The sequence below is a fragment of the Adiantum capillus-veneris genome, chromosome 18, assembly GCF_014529385.1.
Source record: "Adiantum capillus-veneris isolate H3 chromosome 18, ASM1452938v2, whole genome shotgun sequence".
NCBI lineage: Eukaryota > Viridiplantae > Streptophyta > Polypodiopsida > Polypodiales > Pteridaceae > Adiantum > Adiantum capillus-veneris.
This window is the reverse complement of record NC_140948.1, coordinates 2,612,792-2,628,357: the sequence shown is the minus strand read 5'-3', so window position 1 is coordinate 2,628,357 and position 15,566 is coordinate 2,612,792. Positions and strand designations below refer to the sequence as shown.

Here is a 15,566-nt window from a genome sequence, read left to right as displayed (position 1 = left end):
TGTTGCGGTGGCCGGAAAAAGATGGACAATGGCACTCGGTCAAAACCTTTTCCCTCAAAGGTTGTGTAACGCACAACATTGTTTTGTGCATCAAATAGTCGTCCCATATGGAATAGCCTACAACTGTTTCCCCACTTTGCAACCGGTTAAAGATGTCTGCAAAATCACGATCGATCGCGTACTGATCTACCATACCCTCGAAGCTTCTTTGATGAATCGCGGAAATAGCTAGAACAAAGGGCTTGCGAGACAACGCATCTGCCATTAAATTCTTCTGTCCTTTCCTTGTCACTTGAACATGGACAATCTGGAAATGAAGCTGTGACAGAATGTTAGCCCACCTCTCTGCTTTTCCAAAAGCTGCTTCTGAGACAAAAAGTGGCATAAACTCCAAGGTAGCTACGTACGTAGTGTTCGGTACAAATAAGGTACATATTACAGAATGGATTGAGTTTTTAGATACGTAAAAATTCGTCCTTTTTTTCAAAAAGCCTAAAACTAAGCGTACTTTTTACTTTTACTTATGCATTTACCAAGACTTCAAATAAAGATTAGAGTCCACGACTCTAACCGAACAGTAAAAACACAAAGCTGATCAATGTCTATAGCCAAACAGCTTCAAATGTCTCATGTCATGGTCTCGTAAAACTAAAGAGCATAAAAAAAAATACATAATAATAATCCAAGACTGGAGTATGAAGTCCCGACTCTAATAAGTTCTGCAAACCTCACAATGCACGATTTTATTTCTTTGAAAAAAAACATCTGTACGGATCCCTATCCATACGTACAGATCTGTACTTTACGGTTGTATTGTACGAACCTATCAGTACATTGTACGGATGCAACCTTGATAAACTCTGATGATTTGTAAAGACAGTAAAGTCAACTCCGAGTAGAAAATGTTGCCATTGTGTAAGAGCATGGATAGCTGCCAAAAGCTCTTTCTCATGAATTTGTGCAACCCGTTCAAGTCGTGAAAACATTCTGCTCTCGTAAGCTATAGCATGGCTTTCTTGCATCAACACTCCTCCCAAACTACAACCACATGTATCACAGTAAACTTCAAAGGGCTTTTGCAAGTCTGGTAAAGCCGATATTGGTCCTGTTGTCAACTTTTCCTTGAGAGTCTCAAAGGCTGCAATCTCTGATGCAGCTGACGGTCCCCAAGTAAAAGGAACACCTTTTTGAGTCAACACATGCAAAGGAGAAGCTATCTCTGGAAATTTTCGAATAAACCGTCGATATTATGAGCATAAACCCAAGAAGCTTCGAGCTTCATGAATATTCTGTCACGTGACACATCTAACCCTATGTGTCCGTGGACAAGCTACAGCATGACCAGGGTTGGGTTCAGTCAAGTCAGTCTAGAATAGGAAGTGATCTGGCACTTTTGTGAGTCTGTTCGCAGACCGTGCATGCCCAGACACTTAGAGTAGATGCATATCCTATGGTTGCACACAGCATGACCATCAGATTTCAATTAGAACCCACCGGGAGCAATTTTAAAGTGCATAGACCTATTTTCCCTATTTTTGACATTTTTCACTTATTATTTTTAAGTGACTTTTGTTGGAAAGTAGGTAGGGCAAATTTACTAAGTTTATATAAGTAGAAACCTAGCGCTAGCACTTTCTGGCAGAAGAGAGAGCAGGAGCACCTTGCTCAGCAGGCAACTTCTCAGCAAAACCCCACAGAGACCTAGCGTTTTGCAAGAGACTGCAACACCTAGCGTTTTTGGACCAGATCAGCCAACGTTTTTTATCTTGCAGATTCCTAGCAACAGCAAGAAGCAAAAGACTCCCAGCGTTAGCAGATTCTCCGCAGCCAGACCAATTTCAGCCCTAGCGTTTTTGCATATGCAAGGCACTTCAGCGTTTTTGCAATCTTCGCGACGGAATCCCCACAAGCATCAGCATTTTCAGTTTTCAGCAGTCAGTACCCGCAGTAGAACCCCCGGACCTCGCAGATCTCACCTTCCCGCAGCACATCCTCGCCGCACGGTCAAATCCTGCGTAGTTTGCAGATTCAGCCCAGAAAACGCAGATTTCAACATCTGTGTTTTCAATGCATCGTCGTCGTCGCATCGTCGCCATCGACATCGTCATCAACATAGAGTCAGAATTCAACAGATAAAGATTTGCAGATTTCAGCCCTTAGCATTTTCAGACTTCAGCCATCTCCTCGTCGTCCTCATCGTGGTCGACATCGTCGGCAAGTCCAAGCATTGTAGAGATTTGTGCAATCATAAGTAGACCGCTCCCGCCATAGAGAGTGGGGCCTTCGGAGGAGGGTTTTGACAACATTCTGGTGTCGTATTCTTCTCTCTCTCTCTCTCAGTCTCATACACCTTCATTCACAGTGTTCACCACTTTGTTTGTGTCCATTTCCCTCTCTCACTAAAGAAACGGAAGGCTCTCCCTTCCGTAAGTAAGAGGAACCTTGAGCACAGTTCGGAGCACTCATCTTGACCAAAGTTCAACATTCATTCCGCTGAACCTTACAAATCGTGCTTCATGAACATTCTTCAAATCGGACCAATCACAAATGGTCTCAACTTTGGCCGGGTCCATCTTTACAACTTCCGCTAAGATGATGTGTCCCAAAAAGTCTCTCTGGCAAGAACTCACTCTTTTTCACATTTACAACCAACTTATGTTGCCGCAATGCCCGATATCGGTCCTGTTGTCAACTTTTCCTTGAGAGCCTGAAAGGTTGCAATCTCTGACACTGGAGAAGACTCAAGCAAAGCAAAAAAGGGTTGCTAATTGTCACCAACGTGAACTCTTGTTTCACAAGGTGATTGGTCCTTTTGCGATTTGAAAAGGCAAGATTAAAGAAGATGAAGATCAAGGAAAAGGTTGTTTCCCAAGCTCCTACATTGCCGCACGGTCAATTTCTGCAAGGTTTACAGTTTCAACCCGGAAAACGCAGATTTCAGCATCTGCGTTTTCAGCGCGTCGTCGTACTACCGTCGTCATTGACATCGTCACTGACATAGAGTCAGACTCAACAGATAGAAGATTTGCAGATTTCAGCCCTTAGAGTTTCCAGATTTCAGCCGTCTCGTCGTAATCCTCGTCATCGTCGACATCATCGGCAAGTTCAAGCATTGTAGAGATTTGTGCAATCATTAGTAGACCGCTCTCGCCATAGAGAGTGGGGCCTTCGGAGGAGGGTTTTACGTCTCTGGTGTCGTGTTCTCTTCTCTCTCTATCTCTCAATCTCATACACTTTCATGCACAGTGTCCATTCACTTTGTTTGTATTCACTGCACTCTCTCATTAAGAACGGAAGGCTCTCCCTTCCATAAGAACAAAAGGAACCTTGACCACAATTCGGAGCACTCATCTTGAGCAAAGTTCAAACATTCATTCCGCTGCACCTTACCACATGGTTTAAGTGCATCAAGACATCCGTCAGAGGCCTATCAGCTCTGGATGTGAAGGCTAATATTGCTACTCCAGAATATCAAAAGTTCTGATGAGGATGAGATCGCTAGATAGATATTCAATTGATTATAGTGCATCAAAGACATCCGTGGAATTCTAGATTGAGCTGGATTTGATGACTAATCTGATAGATTCTAGTGCATATGGAGCATGTGAGATTTTGAGATTGAACTAGACAATTATGCCTAAACTTATTCGAGACAGATACATGTGATGCATGCCATCTAGTTTGTACCATTGATGCAAGTACATGATTGATTAATTAGTTGATATATTGTTGTGTTACAGTTGTTTTGTTTGCAGATGTAATCGAGGACAATTACTATTTTCACAATGAGAGGTATGTCACAAGTCAGCCATAACAGTGAGGCGCATAACACAAATCAGCCCTAAAAGTGGGGCACCCTTCTTTTTATAAGACAAGGGATCGGATAAATGAAAAGCCAAAGATCATAAAATTGAAAAGCCAAAGGTCTAATAAATGAAAATCCAAAAGGTAGGATAAATGAAAAGCCAAAGGTCGGACAATTGAAAAGCCAAGGGTCAGGGACACTCAAAAGGCTAGGCCAGTACCTATATAAAGACTCCTGCAAACAATCTAGCACAATCCAGTAGCTTAGGACTTAGCCTCGCACCTTTGTCAGCCTCTAGCAGGACGTGCATGTCCAGGCCAGTCACACTTGCATACCCTCTGTTGCACAAGATAGCATTTCATCGTGTAGGCAATTTGCCGCGCAAACCACCTCTTTAGGACCTTATGATTTAAAAAGTCAATTCAGCCTTTTGATTAAATGAATCGTGGGGGCTGCCTTTTGTCTGCTCGACCCAGCCTTTGGTGGGTATAAAGGGCAGCCCATGGCCAACGTTTCCAACAAGAAGCAGAAAGGGGAGAAGGCCAGCATTTTCCTCTCAATTCTCCTCAGCATTTTCAGCCAGGTTGCTCAGTGTTTTCAACCGTTGCTCAACATTTTCAGCCAAGTTGATCAGCCTCATCAGCCAGAACAGCCAACGATCTCAGCCCCTTGATTGCCAGCAATTGTCAGTAGCCTCGTCGTGGTAGCAATCCCCTTGCCATCGACACACAATTAGCAGTTCGACATTTAGCCATAGTGAAACCGGCCCGTAGGGCGGTAGGCGTTGGCTTTCACCCGAAATTCTTTACTTTATACACACACACATAGCACTTTGCAAAGAGAACCTGCGACGAGAATTAACACTTGAATACACACAGCTCGGAAGCTAGAATACTCCGAGCAAACACCGACAACCTGTAGGCCCCAAAATTGGCGCCCCTTTCCGTATTTCTTTATTCTTTAGGAGGGTAAATTACAAGGTAAGGTCCTGGGAATCCTTCACATGTATCCACCTAGATACCATTTGATTTGGCCAAATTTCGGCAACATAACAACCCCAAAACTTGCGCGAAACCAATTCCCCTGCTGGAACTCGCTTGCACTGACGTATACCCTCTGATTCCTGCCCAAAAACAGTAAATTCAGCACGCTGTATTTACTGGTTTTTGCCCTGTTTTCAGCCCCAAACAGTCCCCTAACTGTCCTCTGCCAGTGGGGCACGATTCCCAAAGGTTCTGGCGTCCGTATGGCTGAAAAACAGTAAAATTACAGCGCATACACAGCGCTGATTTTGCACCTGTATGGTGAGGTTATGACCCTCACCAGTGCCTGCTTTGGAGCAGCAGCTAGCTACCCCTGTTCTTGCTCAAGGAGGCTCTTGCCTCAGCACAAAAGCATGAACCCACACAACTGTACATCAGTCAAATGAAGAGCCCTCTTGCGGGGCATCACATAACTGCACGTAGGGGAGAGAGAGAGCAATGTGTAGTGTGCAGGGCATCACTCCTAGCACCACACTGTACATGAGAGGGAAAGGAAGCACTCCATAGCTCTTAACCTGTGACAAAAGCTGAAATGAGGCCTCTCCCAGCTTAAAAATCAGCGCCCAATTTTCTGCAAGAGGAAACTGCATGAAAATTCGACACTTGGCGCATTTTCAAGCATTTTCCCGTTTCGGATTCGCCGCTTAAAAATATCCCAACCGACGCGTCAGTTGACTTCGCGGCAGAGTTGTAAAATGTTCCCCTAGTCTTACCGAAGGTAATGACACGAACACATTTCATGGCCCAAAATAGCAGTTTCCTAAATTTTAGGAGATGCTTCCGTTGGGCTCCCACTGGTCTTCTGACCATCTATCCTCATTGGGATCGCATCCAAAAGTGCAATGTGGCCCAAATGTCGGATACTTTTTGTTGGTAGTCCCACCTTGACTTTACGGAGTTCACTTCCTAGTATCCACCAACTTGGTAAGTGCGACGGGGGGACCTATATGATCTTGCTCTGAGCCTAGACATCCTCTTACCATACGAATTCTAGTGCCGACCACTTCCCGTTTGCGGGTAAATCTACCATTCACATTGGCCATACAATGTCCGACCGTTTGCTACTTCAAAAAGAGGATCTCAAAACAAATAAAATAAACCCCATTGGAAAGAAACCAACAACCAAGGTTAGCAGTTGCCACATCTCTGTGACATGGTTAATAACTGCCACGTCCTCGTGACATACCCCCCTCTTGAAATCGCAAACGTCCTCGATTGCATACCATAAATACACGCCACTGATGATCTTGTGCTATTAACACTCTTTTATCATCGCATGTATCCGCAAGAAAGGTCATAACATACATAGATACAAATGACTTAATGAGGCCTTCATACTTTTGCCATTTCCATCTATGGCACTGAATTCATATGTACATTTGATGTACTAGCTCTATCATTACCCCTCCTTTGCACACGTTGGGTTGGGGCATAAGTAGGCTGTAACCCAAAGGCTTCAAGGTAAAGCTGCAATACATTTGGTGACTCTGACAGTTCATGCTCTTCCATCCACTTTGCATCCATAGGTGGATAGTTCTTGAACTTCACCAAATAGCGTCTTGCAACTTGTCCTTTAACTTTTCTGTCCTTATGTGCCAAAACTTGCTCAGGTACCAGGATCTCATCAAGTTCCTCAACTGCTGGCTGATCCTCATCTAGCATATCTTCTGGCACATCACCCAGGAAGGGTCTTAGAAGACTCACATGAAACGCATTATGAATCTTCCATGCATCAGGCAATTTCAGCCTGTAAGCCACATCGCTGATCTTGTCAAGCACTTGAAAAGGCCCATAGTAACGCATGCTGAGCTTAGGAAACAGCCGTTCCTTGCCCTTCATTTTCTTTAACCTTGCCTTTTCGAACCTTAACAGAACCCAATCACCAGGTGATAGTAGCAATTCACAACGGTGACGATCAGCAGCCTTTTTCTGCTTTGCCTGAGTCTTCTCCAAGGCAACTTTAATCTTCTTATACATCTCATCCATGTTTTCAACATATCGATCTGCCTCAAAGATCTTGTCCTTTGTATGCAAAATGGGAGGAACCTTTTTGCCGCCTTCAACAATCTCAAAAGGTGCTTTGCCAGTAGACGAATGCACCGTATTATTGTACGCATACTCAAGCATAGGAAAATACTGTTCCCACTTGCCCTTATTATCTGACACATAGCATTTCAGCAGATCTAAGACAATAGAATTAGCCTCTTCTGACTGTCCATCAATTTGTGGATGAAACGAAGACGAGAACTTGAGCGTGGTACCCATGTTCTCAAACAATCCTCTCCAGAACAAACTGGTCATGCGAGGATCACGATCACTGATAATCGATTGTGGCATACCATGGTACTTAAACACATTGTACATGAACAAGCGTGCCATCTGATCAGATTTTATCTTCTTCCTGACAGGGATAAAATGGGCCTGCTTGCTGAACCTGCAGATAATGGTCCATATACCATCACTCCCTGTTGGCGTCCTTGGAAGATCAAAGATAAAGTCCATAGCAATGCTTTCCCATGGCTTATCCGGAATCGGCAGTGGTTGTAACAACCCTGGCGCCTTTTGCCTGTCAAACTTGACCTTTTGGCAAACTATGCATGCTCACACAAAGGCATCCACATCTCTCCTCAAGGTAGGCCAATAGAAGAACGTCTCTACCGCTTTAACTGTTGCAGCAATGCCACGATGCCCTGCATACGGTGGGACATGACTCTCTTCCATGACCTTATGTCGCAATGGCCTAGTGACACAAAGTCTGCCATGCATCATCATAAAACCATCTCTGAGGAGGTAGTGCTCGTGATGTTGCCCCTCTTGTAACTGTTCAAAGATCCTTGCAAAATCTTCATCAGCAGTATAATGTTCCTTCATGTCATCTAACTCATGATGATAAGGAATTGACACAGCTGAAATTTGTGGCTTTCTTGATAATGCATCAGCCACAACATTCTTCTTGCCTTCCACATGCATAATCTGGAAGTGGAACATGGAAAGAATGTTTGCCCATCGTATATGCTTTTCGGATAACTTTGACTGTGTCAAGAAGTATCGCAAGGTCTGATGATCTGTTTGGACAACAAAATCAGCACCTAAGAGGTAGTGCTTCCAGCTAGAAAGCGCATGAATCACGGCCAAGAGCTCTTTCTCATAGACTTGCATAGCCCTCTCTGGCCCTTGCAAAATTCGGCTTTCATAAGCTACTACCCGTCTGTCTTGCATTAGCACTGCTCCGATGCTACTGCCACACGCGTCACACTAGACCACAAATGACTTCCTGAGATCTGGCAAAACAATAACTGGATCTGAAGTCAACTTTTCCTTGACTAAAGGCTGAAATCTCTTTTTGGGTCCATCTGAAAGTGACCTCTTTCTTTTGCAATGCGTGAAGAGGCGATGCTATCTCTGCAAAATTTCTGATAAACCTTCTATAGTAAGAACACAATCCCAAGAAGCTTCTGACATCGTACACAGTCTTCAAGTCTCGCCATGTCTTGATAGCTTCGACCTTTGCGGGATCCATTCTAACACCATCCTTTGAGACTATATGGCCCAGAAAGTGGATCTCTTCGAGGAAGAATTCACTTTTCTTAGGATTGACAAGTAACCTGTGACTGCACAGCTCTTCGAACACAATGGTCAAGTGACGCCTATGCTCCTCTTCATTCTTCGAATACACTATCATGTCATCGAAGAACGTTCCAACAAACTGTTGATGCGAGCGGAAAATCCGGTCCATCATTCTGTTGAACGTGGCAGGAGCATTTGTTAGCCCAAACGGCATCACTAGAAACTCATAAAGACCAAATGTCGTTCTAAACGCAGTCTTGTGCACATCCTCTAGCCTTATACGAATCTGATGGTACCCACTCTTAAGGTCTATCCTGCTGAAAATTGCAGCACCCTCTAAACGATCGAGAATATCATCAATTCTAGGGATAGGAAACCTATTCTTGATGGTATTCTTATTCAACGCACGGTAATCAATACACATGCGCCATGAGCCATCCTTCTTCTGCACTAGGAGCACTGGGGAGCAAAAGGGTGAAGAACTAGGCTGAATCAGCCCCTTCTCTAATAACTCCTCAACCTCGCCCATAATCTCTTTCTGTTGCGCCGCACTAACCCTGTAGGGAGGTCTATTTGGTGGGCTACACCCTGGTACCAAATCTATCCGATGGTCCTCAGGTCTCTCTGGCGGCAATTGCGACGGTAATGAATCAGAAAAACAGTCACTAAACTTTTGCAAAAATGCTGACCTTTCTTTACCTAACACAGATAAATTTGACTGATCACTATCTGAGACATCACATGCAAAAATCAAGTACACAGAAAGATGATTCTTTATTACAGAAGTGATAGCAGAAGCAGATACAATAGGGACTGACTCTCCTCTAAGCTTTACATCCAAGATGTGAGTTTTGCCCCTATGTTGTACAGTGATCTTTTTGTTGTAGGCATCCAAGACTCCATGCACTCGGAACATCCACGGGATCCCCAACAAGGCGTCACAACCTTCCAGCCGCATGATGTAAAACTCTTCAATGTTCACATACGACTGAATATGCAGACGAGGTTTTCCAATGATGGGAGTAACACACTCTGAGTGGCCAGGACATGCCAACCCTGCCTCTGCTGTGTACCCCATCTCTTCAACTCTGATGCCCAGCTTCATAGCTAACTCTGGTGAGATAAAGTTGGCTTTGGCACCTGGATCGAAGAAGATGAGTGCCGTCTGATCCCTAACTTTACCCCATGCCCTGCATAACTAACTGGCATCTGTGCTGGGCCTGTCACCCACCATGTCTGGCACTAAACCGGCCGTGGGTTTTGGCTTCTTGCCTTTCTGGTCTTCTTTATCCTCTGAGTCAGCTGGCCTTTTCCTTTGTAAACAATTGATAGAAAAGTGACCACGCTGCTCGCATATGAAGCATTTGTTCTCAACCATTAGGACTTTCTTTTCCTCGAGCGACTTGCGCATAAAAGGCTTCCTTTTCTGTTTCTTTGCCTGCGCTCCAGAAGTCCCAGCTGAATCCTTGTCTTTGGTGGCCTTTTCTAACCCCTGTGACGCATCAGGAGCCGTTTTCACAAAGAGCTTCTTCGCTGAATTTTTCTTTTGCTGCCCTCCTTTGTCACTGCTCGGAAATCCACTGTCCTCTCCTTTCAACAAGGCAAGACCAGTGTTCGCAACTTCCATAAGTTGAGTAAGGGTAGCCACTCTGTTCTTTGTACAGTAATCGCGAAGCCCTTTAGGCAGCCCACAACAGTACTTCTCTATCTGCTCTGTCAATGGCACAAATCTGTAGGAGGTCACTGAGAGTAATGCTTTACAAAACCTCCTGTTGTACTCCAGCAAGCTCTTGCACGAAGCTGAAGTAAGTTGGTGCCAATCTGTCAGGACATCGGCTTCAAATTCATTTGATAGCCAAGCAAATGCAAACATTTGCTTGAAGTAAACCCAAGTGGCGGGTGCCTGTCCTTGCATTAACAATGTCGTCCACCATGTAAGCGCATTGTCCTTTAAGAAAGTGGCAGCTTTCCTAACCTTCAAGGCCTCTATAATATTCCCTTCCGCATAAGCTGTATCAAACTGTTGGAGGAAAGTGAGGGCCTTTGTCTTATCCTCGAAACCACTGAAGGTACTGAACTTTACTGCTGCACCACCTTCTTTGTAAGCCTTCGGCTTCTCTAGTGCCCCCAAGTTGTCATACGGAATGGTCTGCAACATGGGCACTGTAGTAGGCATGATCGGCACGTGTTGGCCATTCACATTTTGCGTCAGAGGTGCGATATCTGGCTGCTGTCCAAAAAAACCAGCCATGCCAAAATGACCCTGTGGCACCCCAAATTGGCCTTGGTTGCAGTGGAAACCTTGCTGCATGCCGATACTACCATACATGGGAACTGAACCCTGATTATGCTGTAGCTTGTCCACAGACACAGGGTTGGATGTGTCACGTGACATCCCCTCCTTTTAAAAGCGAGGTACTAGTACCGAGCTGTATGGCGTCGAGGGAGATCGCCAATAGCATCCGGAATCCTGGAAGAGACTTTTTGCCGGCCCACTCTGATGTGTAGGTCGTGCGGTACTTGAACTTCATAAAGGTCTGCAACGCTTGCTTCTTTGGGCCACGCCGAAAGGACAGTTTTCTTCAATGCTACCACTTCGTCTCGAGTCGTCCGTCTATTTTCTTCAAGAATCTCCATGGCTAAAAATTTCTGAAACCATTTCCAACACAAAACCATGAACATACCCATTCCATGTAAAGTGAGTGGAAAAAATCTTGTCTTCCTCAAAGACTGTGCATGCCATGTAGATGAACAAAGAGACGGAGTGTCAAACCGTTCATCACACACGCAAACAATGAGATCGAATCTTTCTCTTTTGATCTAAAGCAATCAACTGTGGCAATTCACAATGGAAATGCCCATGCTTGGTGCTCATACTTTCATGTGCTCGTTCTATGAATGTGTCATGCCAAGGAAGAGACATGGAATGTGACTTCCTTACATACATACTTTTCAGCTTTTCATGAAAAATCCGCATACATCCGTGCGCATTCATGAGTGAAACGTGCTCAACATATAATGTCATGCCTAGGAAAAGAGATCACATAAAGACGTTGACTAAAATCCAGGAAACGATCACGAATGAAACACTCGTACAATGCGTGCATATCAATCGTGCGAACACATAATACTTCCTGTGAGGGTTCTTTGGACCTAGGCTCGAGAGCCAAAATCGGTTCTTCCTGAATGATCCAATCGTCCTGTGGGGGTTCTTTGGACCTCGACTCGAAAGTCAAGATCGTTCCTTCGTGATTCATCAAATCTACAACGAGGTTAGCTTCGCTAGAAAAAGCATCAACTAACTCATCATCCTTGTGGACAATCACATCATCTTCATGCAACTCATCATGCTTGTGAGAAATCACATCTTGATCATGCAAATCATCATGCTTGTCATTGGCATCCAAATCATCATGCTTAGCAATATCATTCAAATCATCATGCTTATCTTTGTCATCCAAATCATCATGCAAATCATTGTCAATCAAATCATCATCATGCTTCACACAATCATGCAAATCCTGTGTATCATGTGTTGGAGAAGAAGAAACTGAGAGTCTCCTTTTCCCGAATCTCTTGCATCGGTGCCTGAACTTGAGAAAAGAGTCGTAACATCTCTTGCATTCGTGCTTTGGTCTCGCGATAAAATTTTGCTTGTATCGCTTTGTTCTCTGCTTGTCTGCGTTCCATTTCTACTTTTCTTTCTTTGAATTCACGATCCAATTTGGTTTGTCGTTCTTTGGCTTCCAAGTGTGCTTGCTCACGCTCACGCCCTATGGTTGCCATTCTTGCGACATTTCTTGCTTTGCGTTGTAAATTCTGTTCCATAAACAACAGCTCCAACTCCTCCATTGGAATTAGTGCAATCGTTAACGTAGATAGGGAAGGGTCAAAAAAACCTCCTGGTGGGGAAAATTCTTCTTCGCCTCTCATGCTCATCACCTCCAAGCGAAGTATCCATTCCGCTTCGAGTGATGACCATTCTAAAGTTGTGGGTTCTTGTGGATTCTTGGGTTCTTAAGTTCACGAGGAACTTGGGTTCTTGGGGGTCTTGGGTTCTTGAGGTTTTCTTTCGCTTGCAAACCGTGTTTGAGAAGGATCTTCTCTTCACCCGAGTTCTTCTCCTTTCTGTGGGCGCACCCCTTGGCGGCCTTGCGCTCACACCAAGGTTGCTTTTTCCCACCTCACGTCGATTGGCCGGCCGCTAAGTGCACAATCCACTCTCAATGAGTGAAAAGAGACACAAGGGAGGCTGAACAAGCCCTTCTTTCTTGGGATTCCTGTCACTCTTCAAAAACACGATTAGGAATCGACACGCCCAAGCGAACTTGGGTTCGTGCGACTGCAACAAGCAAAAAAAAATTCTTGTGATTCTTTCCTTGAGTGATACAGAACACTGCCAAAGCTCTGATACCAATGTTAAATGTAGCGGAATGATTGTTTGCGCTTTGCTCAAGATGAGTGCTCTGAACTATGCTCAAGGTTCCTTTTGTTCTTATGGAAGGGAGAGCCTTCCGTTCTTAATGAGAGAATGCTATGATCACAAACAAAGTGAATGGACACTGTGCGTGCAAGTGTATGAGACAAAGAGATAGTGAGAGAAGAGAGATACGACACCAGAGACGTTGTAAAACCCTCCTCCGAAGGCCCCACTCTCGTCGACGAGAGTGGTCTACTTTTGATTGCACAAAGTGGTACAATGATGATGCAATGAACTGATGCAACCTAAGACTATGCCAGTGACGACAACGACGACTTTAGGGCTGAGATTTGTGGTCTTCTAACTGCTGAATTTCGGGGCTGTTTCGGTGGCTGAAAATGACTGTTTTGGCTGCGTTTTCTAGGGTTGAAAATGGGGGTCTTCTACAACCAACTAGGGCTAAATCTGCTGCAAATCTTAACTGCTGAAATCGCTGCTCATCTGCTGCATCAAGGGCTGAAAACCAAAAACGCTGGGCTGCCTGATAGCGTTAGTGAAAACGCTGAGGTCCTGGGGGTGATGGCGATGCATGCATAGCTGAAAACGCCAGCTTGGTGGAGAGGCCAATGATGTCAAAAACGCTAGGGTGTAGGTATCTGCTGCGGTCAAGAAATGCTGAAAACGCCAAACAATGGTGGGGGCTTGCGATGGCAAAACTGAAAACGCTAGGCTTGGGGAGGTGAGGTCGCCAAGGCTTGCGGGTGCTGAGGGTACAGCGGGTTCTTGCTGAGAAGATGCCTGTTGAGCGGGGAGCTCCTGCTGCTTCTTCTGCCAGAAAGTGCTAACTTGGGTTTGCTTATATATTTTCTTAGCAAAATTGCCCTACCTACTTTTGTTGAAAAGTCACTTAAAAATAATAAGTGAAAAATACCAAAAATAGAAAAAATAGGCTAAATGCACTGGAAAATTCCCCTAACTGATTCTAATGGATTCTGATGGGAATTCCGATGATCATGCTGTGTGCAACCAGAGGATATGCATCTACACTAAGTGACTGGGCATGCACGGTCTACGAATAGACTCACAAAAGTGCGAGATCACTTCTAAATCTAGACTGACTTGACTGAACTGAACCCTGACCATGCTGTAGCTTGTCCACGGACACATAGAGTTGGATGTGTCACGTGACACGTCTCTTTTCTCTCTCATCTCTCCCTTTCTTTTCAGTTCAGTTCTTTCAAGTGAAGTAAAGTGTCCCTTGTGTTTGTGCAAAGTACTAGATCCGAGCTAAATCCATAAACACTTCCGCTGCACCTGACACTCTCTCTCTCTCTCCATGTTTATGCTATTGTGATTCACCATCTCTTCTACACGTACAGAAATGTTTCATGATGTAGAAGGCAGTTGCATGGCTTTTGCAATTTCCGAGGTCACGTCCCTTTTATCAAGGCTCTCCGAAAGACCTAGCCTTCATGCTTACTTCATTGGGATATAGACCAAGCACTCTACAGATGATTCCAAATCCGAGTCATCAATTGGACCTTTACTACGACCTACAGCATCAGTCTTTGAACCATGAGGAAGGCTTGATGTGCTTACCTTCTTGGCTCACACTCTTCCTCTACATCCACCACTTTGACAGCTATTTGGACTGAGCTACTACATACTCTTCGTAGCCCACTGAGATACTTCGATGGGTTCCTCTAAGGTAACGGAGAGACATCGATACTCTTTTCTTTGCACATGGGCAAGATATTCAATCCTTTTCAGTCTAGACCGTGGTCGCATCACCCGACACTACGCACCTCCATAGAGGTTCATTTTGCATTCGTCGTACACACCACCTTGATGTATACATGGCCCTCACATTGCACACCTTGTCTGGTAGATATGACATGAGAAAGAAGCAAAGCTCCTTGAGCACACATGCCTTGACTAAAGATGAAGCTTTGGTGTAAGTCTCAATAACCTCCCTCAAAGGGCTTTTGCCATTAGACATTTATAAACAGGTAGACGTGTTCCACGCATGCCTTGGCCATCAAAACTTTGCCAACAAAGGAAAGCTGAATGAGCATCCAGTGTGAACCTTTATCGTTGCCCAAAAAAAGAAAAAGTCCTCAAAGATGATAGCAACTTTCGTAAAGGATCCAAGGAAGGTACTTCCTTCAAATTATGGAAACACGCAGATTGCACGCTGTACTCTAAAACATTCATACCAACCAGATAACGATGCTCCCTTCCTCTTCAGCTTACATACTACCATCCACGAGAAAAACTTAGCATCAAATGAGAGTACCCGGGATGATGCCAGACCATGAGTTCCACCCAGCATTCGGTGCGCCTCCGAGCATGATTCTTGAACGTCGCGACACGACGAGGGAAGAGACGGTGAGCATTTCATTGCACGCCGCATGTACACGAAACCCTTGCAGCGCCAAGCTATGGCCATCTTTGTCTGCTGCTGTAGGAAATGTTATGTAAACGACAATTAAAATGGCCTCTTGCCCTTAACATTCCGTGTCTTGCTTGGTGGGCCTTTCTATATAACATCTATAGAATATAACATGACATATGTAAATTGACATTTAGCATCTAGAACTGAAGGGAACAAGAGAATGACTAATTCTCATGGATAGCTTCTTTATAATTATAATGTCTGCCTCTCTTACGTCCAAATATCGCTCATTGGTCTTATGAATAGAGAGGGGATACTGTTGATTCGTGGTTGGTA

The 15,566-nt window shown here is 44.5% G+C and overlaps 1 protein-coding gene across 2 annotated transcripts in view; it reads right to left on the bottom strand.

The window, feature by feature from the left end:
* Nucleotides 1-15,347, bottom strand: part of LOC147435149 (uncharacterized) — a 22,877-nt gene extending 7,530 nt beyond the window's left edge. Inside the window, exon 1 of one of the 2 annotated variants that reach the window (XM_086487898.1) lies at nucleotides 15,132-15,347. In XM_086487898.1, the coding sequence (XP_086344024.1) occupies nucleotides 15,132-15,284 (153 nt within the window). In that variant the 5' untranslated portion in view covers nucleotides 15,285-15,347. The remainder of the gene's footprint in view (nucleotides 1-15,131) is intronic. The other variant, XM_086487899.1, reaches the window with a different exon arrangement.
* Between the last annotated feature and the right edge of the window lie 219 nt (nucleotides 15,348-15,566).